The sequence below is a fragment of the Camelus dromedarius genome, chromosome 10 (genome assembly GCF_036321535.1).
Source record: "Camelus dromedarius isolate mCamDro1 chromosome 10, mCamDro1.pat, whole genome shotgun sequence".
NCBI classification, from domain to species: domain Eukaryota; kingdom Metazoa; phylum Chordata; class Mammalia; order Artiodactyla; family Camelidae; genus Camelus; species Camelus dromedarius.
The window spans coordinates 67407932-67422902 of NC_087445.1; the positions used below are offsets into that span (position 1 = coordinate 67407932).

At 44.7% G+C, this 14971-nt stretch overlaps 2 protein-coding genes across 2 annotated transcripts in view; one reads left to right on the forward strand and one right to left on the reverse strand.

Moving 5' to 3' along the window:
* Positions 1 to 418: 418 nt before the first annotated feature.
* NDUFA8 (NADH:ubiquinone oxidoreductase subunit A8) lies at positions 419 to 13519 on the reverse strand. The gene is made up of 4 exons (XM_010998061.1): positions 13349 to 13519; positions 7515 to 7678; positions 4227 to 4392; positions 419 to 736 (listed from the first exon to the last, which is right to left on the reverse strand). Exons 1-4 carry the CDS (start codon positions 13397 to 13399, stop codon positions 599 to 601), a joined length of 519 nt encoding a protein of 172 aa, XP_010996363.1. The 5' UTR covers positions 13400 to 13519; the 3' UTR covers positions 419 to 598.
* Positions 13520 to 13654: 135 nt separating this feature from the next.
* Positions 13655 to 14971, forward strand: part of MORN5 (MORN repeat containing 5) — a 31299-nt gene continuing 29982 nt past the window's right edge. The window contains exon 1 of the mRNA XM_010998044.3: positions 13655 to 13739. Coding sequence (XP_010996346.1) covers positions 13693 to 13739 — 47 coding nt within the window. The 5' untranslated portion in view covers positions 13655 to 13692. The remainder of the gene's footprint in view (positions 13740 to 14971) is intronic.

A 14971-nucleotide genomic window follows, 5' to 3' on the forward strand; every position in this document is an offset into this window, starting at 1 on the left:
GATATCAAGGGGAAGTGGTGGAAGTTTGGTTCTTTAAGAAACTCTGAGCGAGACTGCCTAAGACCCAGCCAGGAGGCCCCTCCCGTGGCCTGAGTCACAAGGCTCAAGTGTTTCTTCACTTCTCCTATCCTGGACGCTTCCCTTGCATGACCTTAAGGGAAATCTGAGATGCTGGATGGGAAGAAAGAAAGTTGAGACTTCAAAATGTGTGAACACAGACAGGCCCCGAGGTGCCGCCTCAGGTAACAAAGCCTTTCCTTTCCACAGTCATTTCTCGTGATAGCACGCGGCTCCCCGGCCACGCTGGCAATGCCTGCTTGAAGCAAAGAGAGAGGAACAGGCAGGACCACAAGAAAAAGCGAGGGGAAGTCATCTTTAAAGGCCAAAAGGTTATATAAAACATAATAAAATACAACCATTTCCTTTAAAAATTTTAATGGGCAGGAAATGGTATAGAATAACTGCCAAGTCACATAAATTAACGTTTTCGTTAATGTTTGTGATCCCGGAAAGAACCCTCTATCGGTCGAGGCAAACTGCATGAAGTTGTCATCAACCACTGCCTGGCGCGTGACGGGTGTGGGCCATGGACCCATCCTCACGTGGTCCAGAAAAAGATGCGGCTGCCATGTTTGGCAGGCTTCAGATCTCCTTCTATCTCAGGGTTGGGCTCTGGCCTTGCTCTTGAGTGATAGGGATTCTCTGGTAAAGGCCGATCTGTTTTCACTTTGGTGACCTGCAAAGGGTGAAGAGGAAAGAAGCAAAGTGGAAAGTCAGGTGGAGTAGCTGTGACCACAGACACACCTCCCGGTGTCTCCTCTCCGCTCCTGCTGCCCTGGCCACTCCTCTTCTTTAAAGCCCTCACAAATCACATTTAACCCTGAGTAAATATTTCAGAATGCCTACTTTGTGTCATTCCACGTGGAAGTTAGGGATACAGAGAGAACAAGGTTCCCACTGTCCTCAGTGAAGGAGCCAGACAGGAACACCCCCACCCCAGGCCTTCCCACACCTGAGCGGCGAATGAGTGCCCGGGCAGCAAGTTCCCTGCACACCCACCCATCCTCAAGGCCAGGAGCCTGGACTGTTTCAGAGACGTAACGTTCAGCTTCATCCTGAAGGATGAGCAGGAGCCCATTAGAAGATTAGAACGGGGAAGACCTTCCAAGTAAACAAACAGTCCACATGAAGACAGAGAAACACGTCTTTGGAAGGGCCAAAGCAAGGCTCCATGCAGAGTGGAGGGAGGTGCACCCCCCAACCAAGCACGTCCTGCTGTTAGAAACGACACCGAGTGCATTATTCCAGTACATTCTCACACTCCTCAGAGGTCAGTGTGCAGAGGTTCACCGGGGCCACCTAGCTAACAATGGAAGAACCAGCACTCAAAGCCAGATCTCCCGACTCCAAAGCCTGTACTTTTAAATTACACGCTACACTGGGAGGCAGGGGCCAGGCGATGAAGGACACTGAATGATATGGGAAGGTGTCTGAATTTTAACCCAACACAGGGAAGCAGCAAGGTGCACATCTGTAGGCCGGAAGGTCCAGAAGCTACTAGACCAGAGGGCGCTGAGCCCACGGCCAGGCGAGAGTGAGACACTGAATTATGTAACAGGAAGAGAGGTGGACGATGTTTCACGTCCACATTAGCCCACAAAAATTTCCATCCAACACTCAACAGAAACTGTTCTCATTTTAAAGAGGCCCAGAGAAGCAGAAAGACAGAAGGCCATGGTTATTAACAGTCTTGTTAACTAGTGGTCTGAACTCCAAGCTACTCCATGTAACATGACCAGATTAATCTTCTCAGATGTACAATTTCAAAAATGACTTATTGTGAACAGAGTTTCCATGTACACAATCACACAATCACACAATCATCACTACAACCACCCTTAGGCACACTGATTACTCTAGTTCACAGTAGAGGACCAGCGATGGCTGACTTGTCCAAGATCAAGACACAGTCAATGTCAGAGCTGGAGCTGGAACCCCAGTCTTCTGACTGCGAGTCCAGAATAGTTTTTTATTTGCTCTTAAAACAGTGTTCTCATCTCTCTGCTATAATTAGAGATCACTAATGGTTCCTTACTGCTTGACAGAGTAATTCCAAATGCCTCCAGCTGGCATTTGATGCTCCTTTAAGGAATTCAAGACGTCTGTGAAATAAATCTAGAAAAAAGTAATGAAAGGACCCCTTTAAAGGACAAATTACTGTGGAAAAGACAATGAAACAACATCCTCTTCTACTCCACTCAGAAGAGAAAAGGAGCAGAAGCATGTGGCCAAACTAATTGCTCAGTAAATGACCTTGGGCAACCTCCTTAGCCTTCAATTTCCCATCTGTAAAACAGGCTGTCAGCAGCCCTCAGGGTATTAGGATAACCTATGTGAAGTGCCTGATGTGTGGAGCAGGTGCTCCACAGTAAGCTGTTTTCAGTATTAATATTATCAGGATGATAGACTTATCGGTGAGAGAGAGCAGTTCTGCCCAGAAAAGTCAGAAACTTCAAAGACGGACCTGACGTCTGAGCTGAGACTGGACCAGTGAGCAGGAGTTCGCTAGGGGCACACAGGAGGGCAGGGAGTCCAGTGGAAACAGACTGCACAAGTGAAAGAAGCCAAAATGAGCCTTATCCAGCTTTCTAGATCATCACCTTTCTATAAAGAGATTGGATACTGAATCTAAGTATAATTAAAGCTAATAATCCTTTCAAAAAAACACCTTTGAGAAGAGTTAGGATAACAATACCTTTTTCTTTTACAGGTTTTTTAAAAATGCTAATACTAAGATTCAGGAGTAAATATGCTTTCTTAACAGCATGATCTGTTAATTCCCCTTTCATGGGACAGAAATGACAATAGGTAGTTTTCTTTACCATATGTGTAAGTTCCACCACTTTCCAACTTAGAATTATCAACTATTAAAATAATTTGTTCAGTGCAGCAAAAGAAGGTATCTGAAGTAAAGATAAGCCAGATACAATAAAAAAAAAAAATTGCTAAGCCATCCCTCTATTTACAACAACAAGCTCAGGACCCAACTGTCCACAGATGCCACACACACAGGGAAGAGAAGGAACGTAACTGTGGATCTGTGTGCCAGGCACTGTGCTGGGGGGGTCACACAGGCTCCTCAGCCTAGTGCTCACAGAAAAACAGGAATTCATACTGGCCCCATTTTGTAAATATGGTAGGATAGGAAATATTAAGCAATTTGATCAAGATTCCATAGCAATTAGGCAATGAAACTAAGAGTCAGATCTACTCTTGGTCTCCACTCAAAACCAGAGTTTTTTCCCTCCACGCTTTGCTATGTACGCTTCCCAGAGGGAACGGAGGGTGACGAGGCTCAAGAAGCAGAGATGCGTCAGATCACAAAGGGTCGTGTATGTCAGGATTTGGAGGGGATGCTTTGTTCTGTAAGTAAACAGGGGTCCCTTGAAAGGTTTTTTTTTTTAACGAAAGTGGTATTTGATTTACTTTCCACACAGATTATGGCTATAATGTAGATGTAAGTGTATCTTAAATTCTTCAATTTCAGAGGATGCACTGTCTTCTAAACTCTGAACTGCTCCACCCTCCATTCCCAGAAATTCAAGTAGCCCAGTTACTAAGAACTCCTGTCCAAACAGCAGGGATAGTGAGAGGATTCAAAAAATATCCCAGGAGACGCTGATCAACAGGAATTGAGGAATGCATAAAGGAAAAAAGAGAGGACAGCGAAGACAAAGACACTCAGGTTTCTAGCTCTGACGTTTCAATAGATGGTGGTGTCACAATCGAGACAGAAAATACAGAAGGAAGAACAGGAAAACGGGCCTTTTAAACTTCAAGCATTACATTTTGGGTTTTGTTTTGTTTTGTTTTTTCAATCCTAGGTATGTTCCCGAAAAATCTGACATAACCCTGAACCTATTTCCCCACAATAACCTCCATGTTTTCAACTGACAGTGTCCCCTAACATTTTGTTTGTTCTCATCTACCCACTTCTGTTCCTCTGTTAGCTAATTAATTAAAACAAATCTGCACATGTTGGAAGATCTACTTAAAGGAACATTTCTATTAAATGAACCCCTCTCTGGTTTGTGCACAGCCACTCCCTAGTTAGGCTGACTGGCCAATCTGGATTCCTCACATCAGGTCTGCACTCACAGGAGATGCTTTCCAGACCACCTCCTGCCTCCCCAGCCCCGTGAGAGACCAGCAGGAGGCCGCGTTACCTTGGAAAGCTCTCCCAGGTCGGGCCGCACCCAGCCCAGTTTGTCCAGCACACACTCGTCAAACTTGGCCTGCGGTTTGCGACAGCGACGGAACAACTGCAGGCCGGAGTAGTCAAGGCAGGTCCAGTACTCTGTGAACGGCTCCGCACAGTGCAGCTTTATCTGCCTGGAAAACAGGGCCTGAACAATGACAGTGCAAAAAAAGTGGGGGAAAATGTGGTACAGACCTCAAATACGCAGCCTTGCTTCTTGAAAGGCACGGGAGTACCTTTCCTCACTTACAAGACTACCTGGAGATCCTTAGGTTAAGAACCAGTAAGTTAAAAAAAGACTTCTGAGGAGTAAGATCTAATTTCTTTGTGTAGCAAAAACAAATGAAAAGAAATGCCAAAGACTCTGGTCTAAGGTATATATATATTTTACTAAGAGAACTCCTCACTTGGGACCTATTTATTCTTTTCAGATCCAAGTCTAAAGATTACCAGCTTAGCAAATTGCGAAGAGAAGGAGGCATACTCAGAGATGGGCATGCTGACAGAAGTCAGAGGTGACAGACAAAGGCAAAGGGGGAGACAGAATTCTAAAAAGCAAACCCACAAACTAACAAGGATCCTGGGGTCACTCAGCGTAGAGGCAAACTGCCCAACACTTCACCAAAGCTCAAGGACTTCGCTCTGTTAGTACACTGAACAAAAACAGATTAATCCCTGTCATTAAGAAGAAAGTTATAATATATTTGTTCTCTGTTAAGAAGCAGCAGAGCATACACATAATTCATTTTGTGGCCACCAAAAATGGTTAAAGTAACTTTTGTGCATAAAAGGGGTAAGTCTCAATTATTTTGCAAAATTCCCCTTCTCTTACCATTCAAGTTTGCTAGAAATCAAATAAATGCAAATTCAAGCAAGACTAAAATACCGTTATTTTAGGTACAAGCCATACTCGAGGCGGTAGAAACGGAGCACCTCCCCACCGGTGGAGTAATAATGACGTGCTTGCTTGTCACACTCCAAGGATCCAGCCAGACTGCACACAGGAGTCTCACTTAACACGTCTCAGGAAGAACCTCAGGCCAAAGGAACTCCCAGAGAAAAACTGGTTTTCCATTCCTGCTCAGGTCCCCTCCTGGGAGACGACCAACATTACCACTTTCCTATGTACCCTTCCATGGATTTTGAGTGTAACCTTGGGGGTGACGGGCTGTGCACCCAGAAGAAAGAAGGCGTGTCAAAGCGCTGGGGGCGTTTCTGGATTATCTCTAGCTGCACTGACCTGGACTTCGAGGGTCCACAAAATTACACCCGCCAACCTCTACTTGAGAATCACTCTGGCAGTGAGCCGCTGCTCCCAGTGGGAGCTCCGTACTCCTCCAGGATGCTGCGGCGGGGGAAGGGCTGCAAACCACTCTCTGGCGCTTAGGTCCGTGTCCTGGACTCTGTTATCCCGGCACCCACGCCTGGCAGCCAGTTTTCCTTGAGTGCTTTACAGCAAGTAATGTCAGCAGGAGGAGCCCCGCTTCTGGAGGCGGTGGGGCACCGCAGGAGCTTGTGAAATCCAAACATTTCCCACATAAATACACTCCCTCTGAGTCAAAAGGAAAAATGCTTTGCCAAAGTTCTCCTAGAAAATAATTTTTTTTAAATGAACACACATTCCACCTTATTGGCAATCAAATCCATGCAAATTCAAGCAAGAATAAAATACTATTTTGTACCTATCAAATATCTAAATGATGTGCAATTCTGGTGAGGGATACCAGGGTACAGTGCTGAGGACAGCATACACCGACCCAACTTCAAAAGAAATGGCCCCCATAGTTCAAGAGCCATAAGCCATGTTCAAAATCTTTTACAGAAAAATCTCACTGCTAGAAAATGTTTGCCAAGGAATTAATTTTAAAAATGAGAACGATCTTTACACAAAGGTTATCACTGCAGATTTCTCCAAAACAATCAAAAACTGAAATCAACAATGGTGTTTAGTGACAAGACTTGCTGAGGTACATTATGGTTGATTTATCTACTGAGGGAATATATTACATGGCCATTAGAAATAACAGTCACCAAGACAGAGCAACGTGAAAGAATGTTCCCAACAGTTTCCAGTGAAAAATGAATTTTAAAATGTATGTACACTATGACGTTCAGCACAAAAATATCTTTGCATGTAGACAAAGACAGCAGAAGCCAAGGAACAGGGAAAGCAGCTTTGTGTGAAGGAATTTTTTCCTCCAACGTCATCGTAGGGCACATCTGTGGGTTTTGCCTGGCTAGCAGTCATTCCCCATTCTTCTGCAACATCCTTCTAATTTTCCTTTGGGGAACAACCTCTCCCTCCCTCTCAACAATGTGAATGCTGTGAATGTGATGAATCTGAGTCTACTCCCCACTTCAGGCCTGACCACCCACAGCACTTTATCTCCCGAAACACAGCTGATTCAAAGACATGCACACGAAGTCGACCAGCCAGGCCAACTGGACTCCGTCCAGGGACTTCTGCTCATGCTGCTGGGTGGCTTTTTGTCTGTGTCTGTCTGCCAAGCAAGTGGCACAGCTGCTCGGAGCGGCTGCTGGCCATCTTTGCTACAGCAAGGAAAGAGTCTCTCTGAAAATGAGTTTGACAGAAAAGCAGAACTAAGCAACTGGAAGGAAAAGAGGTGAAGCAAAAAGACACCAGGTAGATGGGAAGTCATCCGAGCCCTTGAATCCAGCCCTGCCTGATGCCAGTCCCATTTCTGGACTTTACAGTTACATAAGCCAACTCCCTCTGAGTTGAGTTTCTGTCCCTTTAATAGAGTTCTGACTAATATCGTGTTAAAATCTTTTTCTGGTATTACACTTTGAGGGGTTTTTTTCCACTTATAGTATCACATACAGTGGCTTACCTAAAAACTTGACCCTGAACACAGTGTCCTTCCCATCGTAACTGTGTGTTTTGCAGCAGTCACAAGGATAACAATCTGGCGAATGCCTGCTAGCAGGCCGCGGGCTAAGTATTTTCACGTGCCCTTTCAAATTTCTCACAACGATCCTATGCGACTGGTATTAGTCTACCATTGGCAAATGGAGATTCATGGAAATTAAAGAATGTGTCAAATTATAAAAACAAGGAACAGAAATTACTATCATTTATTGTGTGCTTTACAACTTTGGTCGGATTGCAAAGCCTTCCGTTTCCTGTTAAAATTAGTCAGTAAAATTATCCTTCTACTTAATTAGCTAGACGTTTACTGAGCTCCATACACCTTGATGTTTCAACCAAACAGGCACCAGCGGGACGAGACCTCACCTAAAGAAGTCCAGGGCACACTTGTTGACAAGCTTGCCTTCCTCTAAGCACCGCCTCGGGTCCTTCTCCTCCCAGCGGCAGAGCATGAACTCCTTGTTGGGCTTGTCACACTGAGCGCCGTAGTGATGGGCGGCAGCCTTCAGCACAGAGGAGCTGACCTTCACCTGGGGAGAAGGACCACAGACCTGTGACCAGGACATCACTTCCTCAACGTCCCCTCCCACCGGTCAAACCCGAGGGGACAGAACGGGAGCACCGTTCTGACTGCCAAGAAGACCAAAGACAGGAGACTCGCATAATCCTCCCTTATGACCTTCAGTGCCTAGGAGATCACAAAGCGCTTCCACATACATGGTCTCCCACACGTTTGTGACAATCACATTAGGCTGACATTTCTATCCGCATGTTAGACCTTAAGGAAACGACAGCCCTAACAGATCTTTATGGGAGAGGCAGTGCGGCTCTGAAGGAAGATGAGGCTTCTGCGATATGAGGGGAGGAATCAACCCTGAGGAGCATTGATGAATCTTTAAAAGTAATAGCAGAAGGTTATAGAAAATTCCCCAAAGACCACAGAAGATTAGAGCCTGGAGAGGTTCAGTAAACGCATCTAGTCCAGCAAGTTATTATTAATAATAAAGTACTAAATTTGTTAATATTTTTAAAATTCTAGAGTAGGTCCACAGCAGCCATCGCTGTGACTGTCAGCCTCACTCATTTACACGCCAGTACATTTTCTTGAGAAACACAGTTTTGAGTTACAGCTAGCTCCCGGTACGGTCCAGGGCCTGTCTACTCGCTGCGCGGGGTCCTGCTGGCCTCTTCTCTGTACCACCCTCTCCTGTGCCAGCACCACAACGTCTGAATGACTGTAACTCAACAGAACATTCTGATGTCTGGGGCGACCACCGCCCTCATTAGTCTTCTGTTCCAGATCGCTTTAGCTGTTCCTACAGATGAACAGCCCTTCCCAATAACCTGCGCTGGAAGGCACTAAGTTTAGTTATATATCAAAATCGAAGGAAAAGGGCACTTGTACAACATTGGGTCTCTGCTCACATTTCATCTCCTTAGATAGTCCCTCCCGAATCATCTTACATAAGCTAGCACCAGCGGTCACTCTACCTGTGACCACTAGAACGTAAGCTCCAAGAGGGTAGGGATTTTGTTTTCAACAGAGACCCGATACTGTGAAGATGTCCACGCTCCCTAAATGAAACTATATTTAAGGTAATGTTTACCATGCTCACCAAGCACTGGAAACAGCGTCCAGCACAAATGCTGTCAGGCAGTCTCTGCTAGCAGTAAGGGATGTAAGTTACAAAAGAGACAAGAACACATGAATGACACCTTCCCATCCAGAATATAGTGCATCTCTCCATCTATGTAGGTCACTGTTACCTCCTTCAGTTAAAATTACAGTTTCCTTTATATAGAAATCTTGCATATTTCTTGTTTATTCCTCAGTCTTTTCTTGTTTTTGATACTATCAAAATAGGATATTTCTTCCCTTAGATTTTCAAGTTGGTTACTGCTTGTTTGTACACTGCATCTTCTCTTCAGCCATAGTTTACCGAGTTCTTGTCAATTCTGATATGAAACTGAACAGTATGAACAGAAAAACTTCCATTTACAAATAAAAACTGCCTCCCTTCCTCTCTGATATTTATACTTTTTTGTCCTTCTTCTTTTCTTTTTCCATCTTAAAGCTCTGACCAAAACCTCCAGGATGACACAGACAAACAGCAGTGGCAGAAGACATGCCTGCCTTGTTCTAAACTGTAAAGCAGTTTGGTATGATACTGGCTGTTGGTACCAGGGGTATACCTGTTTGGACGGTCCCCATTAGGGAAGTTTCTTTCTAGTCATAACTGGCTCTGTTTTACTGTTGTTTTCTCCACCAGGAAAGACTGAAATTTTCAGGCTTCTTTTTCATTAACCTATAAATGTACAGAGCATTAACTTTCTAAAACTGATCCACTGTACCTAGAATAAAATCTAGTCTGTCACAGTGTATTATGCATTAAGAAACCACTGGATTTGATTTGCAAATATTTATTAAGAATTTTTATGAGAATAATTTTATAATTATTTTTATAATAATAAAAATTGCAATTTCATTTTTAGGAATTTCACACAGCTTAGGTTAAATATTAATAATAAGATAAAAGGCAAGGAAAGATGGAGAGATACTTCATCTACACACTACAGGAAGAGGAGGATAAAGTTATGACTATGACTACTAATATACAACTACTGTAATTATCAATGCAAACATGACTCTATGTTGTGAGTGAAATCTGCCATGTCAGTTCTAATAAATTCGTATAAAATTTTGTACTCCAGTTTTTGATAATAGTCTAGGTTAATTGAGAGGTACACACTTGCTTGCTATATTGCCTATAAAGAGCTGGGAGACTAAAAATCAAGATTCAAGCTTTTTTTAAACCTTAATATATTTTAAAAATCAAGTTAACTGTATTTATTTCCTTGTCAAATGCCTTAAAACACTTTCAATGGCTGCTTTAGTCACTCCAATGCCTTCACGGCTGTCATGCCCCCAAAAGCCTATGGCTTTCTTTTCTTTTTTTTTTTTTTTTTTGTTAGTTTATTTTTTATTTATTTATTTTATCATTGATTGGTATGGCTTTCTTTTCTTTACTTTCCTATGAACGCAGAGGTTTCATCCAAATCAAATCATGTTGTTGAGTGTGTAAAATAGGCCCTGTCCCAGGGGAATAAAGGGTGAGCCCCACTCACTGAATCTACTTCTGGAGGAAAAAGAGAGACGCGCTGAAGACAGCTCAGCCGGTCAGTGGGAAGGGCCGAACGGGCACCAGAGTCTGTGACCTCCGATCCGGCCTCTTCCCACAGCATTCACAGCCACCAAGGGGCAAAGAACTCCAGACACCACTGTCTCCCTCACCAGCTTCTCCACTAAGACTGAAGCGTTCCAGCAGAACTGGCACCCTTTCACAGCCGCTCACCAGAAATACACCCTCTCAGATTCACTCAGCTCCCTTTGTCTCACAGAACACAGAATTCCAGCGTCTTCCCTCAGTTTGTCCTGGTAACAGCCTCGCTGCTCAGCAGGTCCGAACGGCCTGCAGGTGTGGAGAGGAAGGCAGAAAAAGTCCCACAACCCACAACCAGTCTTCAAGTCCCATTCCCTCTTCCTTAAACAGGCCTGCACCTCTTTCTGTGGGGCTTACATTTATACTAGGCCTTGTATCTTGCTTAATTCATGTAAAATGGAAGACGAAAGTCCTTATATGATGGAACTGTTGTGAGGATTAAATGAGTTCACACACATAAAAATACACAGAAAAAGCGCATCATAAATGAGGTTTATCTTTACTCAAAATTATCAACGTGTACAAGAAGTTTCCAGTCCAAGGCTTCTGACTATTTCCCACAGGCCTGTGTCATAACTCCAAAGTCCATGAGGCGCAAAACGGGTTTAATGTGCCTCCCAAAACTGCTCCCTCTGGCTTCCCCAGTCCTACTATCAGGCTGCAAATCTGACACTTAGTCCTCAAGCTTTCCTGCCTCTGATATCTAAGTCATGGCCAAGTCTGATCAAGTCTAGATAAACGCGTTTTCCTCTCTATAACCACAGTCACCAGTCGTCTTGGGGTCATTAATATCTTCCTCAATGGCCTCAACAGTCACCAGGACTGGTCTCCTTGTTCTTTTCCTCTCTTCCAACCGCTCTTCACGGAGCTGCTGGAGTCATCTTCCTAAAAGACGATCTTATTTCACTCTGCTATTACAACAAATTGGCCACAAAACCCTTGAAGGATTCAGGCTTAACAGCAGAATAAAGCCTAAGCTTCTTACGAGGTATTCAAAGACCCAACAATCTTTCTGGCCTTCTCACCCAGAAGACTTCAAAAAGGTACCAGCTGTTCTCCAGGGCACTGAACTCACTGTTCCCAGAACCCATTCTTGGGCCCCTGACTTTCCCCATCTGCTCACCTTTGCTCATTTCCTGTCTTGTTTAGAAAGCTCTTCTCTCCACCTCTGCCTAAAAGTGCCCTCCTTCAAACGCCATTTTGCCAAGTCTTATTACACCCCAAGAAGTTCTTCCTCTGCTGCCTGCATAACCTCAGAGAACTCTACAGCTGGAATCACTTCATCTTACAAATAAAATAACTGTGTCTGCAAATGGGAAAAGCGACTAATCAAGGTAACCAAATGGTTAGGCCTACAATTTAGATACAACCTCAAATCCTACTCTCTTTTCTTAAACCATGCCTGCCCCTCTTCCACAGCAATTTAATCATACTTTGTCTTATATTTTGGTTATTTTGTGTAACTATCTGTTTCTCAGTTCAACTGTGTGAACCTTAAAGGCAAATCTACTCCAGAAATAGGATACTTGCAGGAAGTAGAACCTCAGATGTTTGCTGAACCAAATTAAAGCTCCAATGAAAAATACAGCAACTCAAGACTAACCCAACTTCACAGCAGGGGCAGGACACAAAAGACTGACTGTTGGCAGCACCTACCCCTCACCTTTTGGACAATGTCACTTTATTATAAAGTCCCTGGACACAGCTAGAAATGTCTTCATCTGAGGAAAATAAGTTGCCATTGTCACCGGCATATAAGATGAAGTGAAGTGATGCAGGCAGAACACTTAACACAGTGCCTGGGATATAATTTCTGGCACGTAATTTTTTGCATGCCTTCCTTTTCTTCCAAAGTAGCCTGATTATCCACTTCTGCAGGGCTCTCCTCTGCCTTAAAATCCTCCCTCTCCCCACCACCTCACTTACAAGATAAAGTCCAAAGTGCTCAGTCTGCGCAGAAGCTCAGTTGCTTCCCAGTTCTGCCTCAGCCCAAGGTACCTCTCCCGGCTCAGCACCTCAAACAGCACGTGTCCCCCTGAACACAAAGGTGCTGCTAAGCCCTCAAGCTCTTTGGAGCGTTTGCCCATAATACGGTAGTTGAGAAGCACAGGTTTTGAAATCAGCCCTGAGTCCAGCTCTGCCACTTACTGGCCATGTAATGTTAGGCAAATCACTTCCCTCAGGACCTGTTTCCTTATCGGTAACACAGAGAGATCAATTATATCCTTCCTCACTGCTGCTGGGAGGATCCGTTGAATTAATGTTCATAATCAGCATCCTGCCTGACATCTAGAAAAGGCTTGATCACGTTTGCTATAATTAGTATTATATGGTCTTCACTTCTCCTAGCACTAACTACACTGTACTTTGTCACTTTATGTGTCTGTCTCCCTATTAGACTATAAACTCTATGAGGGCAGGGACTCTCTCTCTCATTTTCCAGTGTTACGTGCATATGGTAATTATTCAAATGATACCACTTGAATAAACGAATGCTTTAAATGTCCTATTACCAAATGCTTTTCCAGGCCGTTAGCAAATTCACTCTTTAGTATCACCTCCTTGCTTAATAGCTCCACTCCAATGCACTTTAAGCAATGCTTTTTGCTACTTTAAGGTGACTCTCTTCCCCGACTGTGAGCACCGTGGGTAGTACACGCACGTTACAGGAACGTTTGAGTACCTAGTGACATAAAGTAAAGTGGTAAAAGTGCCATCATTATTCACGTATAGGAGAAGCACAGGTCGCTGTGGGGATGGGGAGGACACTTCTCGAGCTACTGAGGGATGGGACCGCGGTGGAGCGTCCCTCGGACTGAGGAGGGAGCGTCCAAGGGCCAGTCTGTGTATGAATTGTGGGCCTGGGGTTGGGGTGGGGGACCCGGGGCCCAGGGTCCGCCGAGTTCAAGCAGGGCTGGGCCCAGGCCCGGAAAGCTGCAGCCCTACGCCCCGCCTGTCTGTCCTCCGGACAAGCCTCACCTCCTGCACTTTCAGATCCTCCAGAGTGGGCAGCTCCACTATCCCCGGCATGATGGCTGTAGCCCCGACCCCGAGGAGGTGCCCGTAGCCGCGTCGCCCCCGTCTCCTTGAACTCCCCTTTCGACCGCCGAGAGCCACCTAGCGCCTGCGCATGCGCAGCGGCGGCACGCAGGCGCACTACTCTGCCCAACTGCGAGGCACAGAGCATGCGCAAAACTAGGAAGTTCCGCGGACTCTGGGGGCGGGGCTTCGTCTAGGCTCCGCCCATCCCTCCTGGTTGTCATAGTGAGACAGTATACACTAACTCCGGGATCCCGAGGGCTGGAAGCTAAGAGGCAGGAGCCATGGAGTACACCGGAAGCCAGTATATTGGGGAATTTGTAGATGGGAGGTAAGGGCCTCTGATTCACTATGTCTTGAACATCTGTGACTGGGAAAAGACAGCTGTCTTTTTGCCTTTGCAAAGGACCCCGTAGCAGATATTTTCACAAACATCCTTTTTAAACTTCAGGACAACCCTTTCAGGTAGGAATGTTTATTCTCATTTTACATTTCAGGAAAATGAGATCCAGAGAAGTGAATTAGCTTGCTCAAGGACACATATCTAATAAACGGGAGAGCTGAGATACATCCATTCCATGTATACCTGTATGTTTGTGTGTTTGCTACCTGCCAGTTTTAGATATAGGGATAAGAATATTAAAAATGCCAAGATCCTTGCTCTCATGGAGCCTATCGTCTAGTTGGCATATAGTCAACAAATAGATGAAGATACTTTCAGATAGTGGCTTTGTGTAACTCTGCCCCTCCTCACAGCAACCCTATGAGATATATATCATCATCCCCATTATACTGCTGGGAGAAGTGAGGCACAAAGTAATTACAAAACGTGCCCGAAGTCACCTAGTTGGCGTTTCGCAGGGCACAGATTAAAACTCAGGTCTGACTCCAAAGCCCACATGCTTTTTACTATAGAGTCCTGCTCTTGGGCCCCTGCAGAGGATGCATCTAGTTAGGGCAGTCCTTGAAGGCTTCATGGAGGAGATACTATTTGAAATGGGCCCTGAAGTTTGGGTAGGATTTAGTTGGGTGGCGATGCAAGGTGAAGGATGTTTCCAGGCAGAGGGAACAGCATGAGCAATGGCTTAGAGGGCTTATAAGGGGAAGAGCAGGCAGTTCAGTTTGACTGCATTGTAGGATATGCCTGTAGGAAAGAGGGAGCCTAAGATAAGCAGGGGCTCTGTACTCTGGTGTAGAGAGATTGGAATACCGTGCACAATTCTTTGAGTGGGAGGAGCCACTGATAGACCCTTGGTAGTGCTGAGCATTAGGAAATCTAATTTATTTCATCTTTGTTTCTCTCCTCATAGTGCTTCTGTCTGGCAGGCACTCAGTAAATGTTGGCTGACTGAATGAATAAGATAATGAGTGAATGAATGAATGATATTTGAGATATTGTCATCACATCCTCGTAAGGATTGACATCTTCATTATAAAGGGGCTCTCTTTGTTCTTTTTAATTTATTGAATTTAAAATGAAGGCTTTCACTTTGAATGAATAAAAGAAAAATGGAAGAGAAGAAGAGAGAGAGGAGGAAAGGAAGGGTGGAAAGAGGGAGGTAG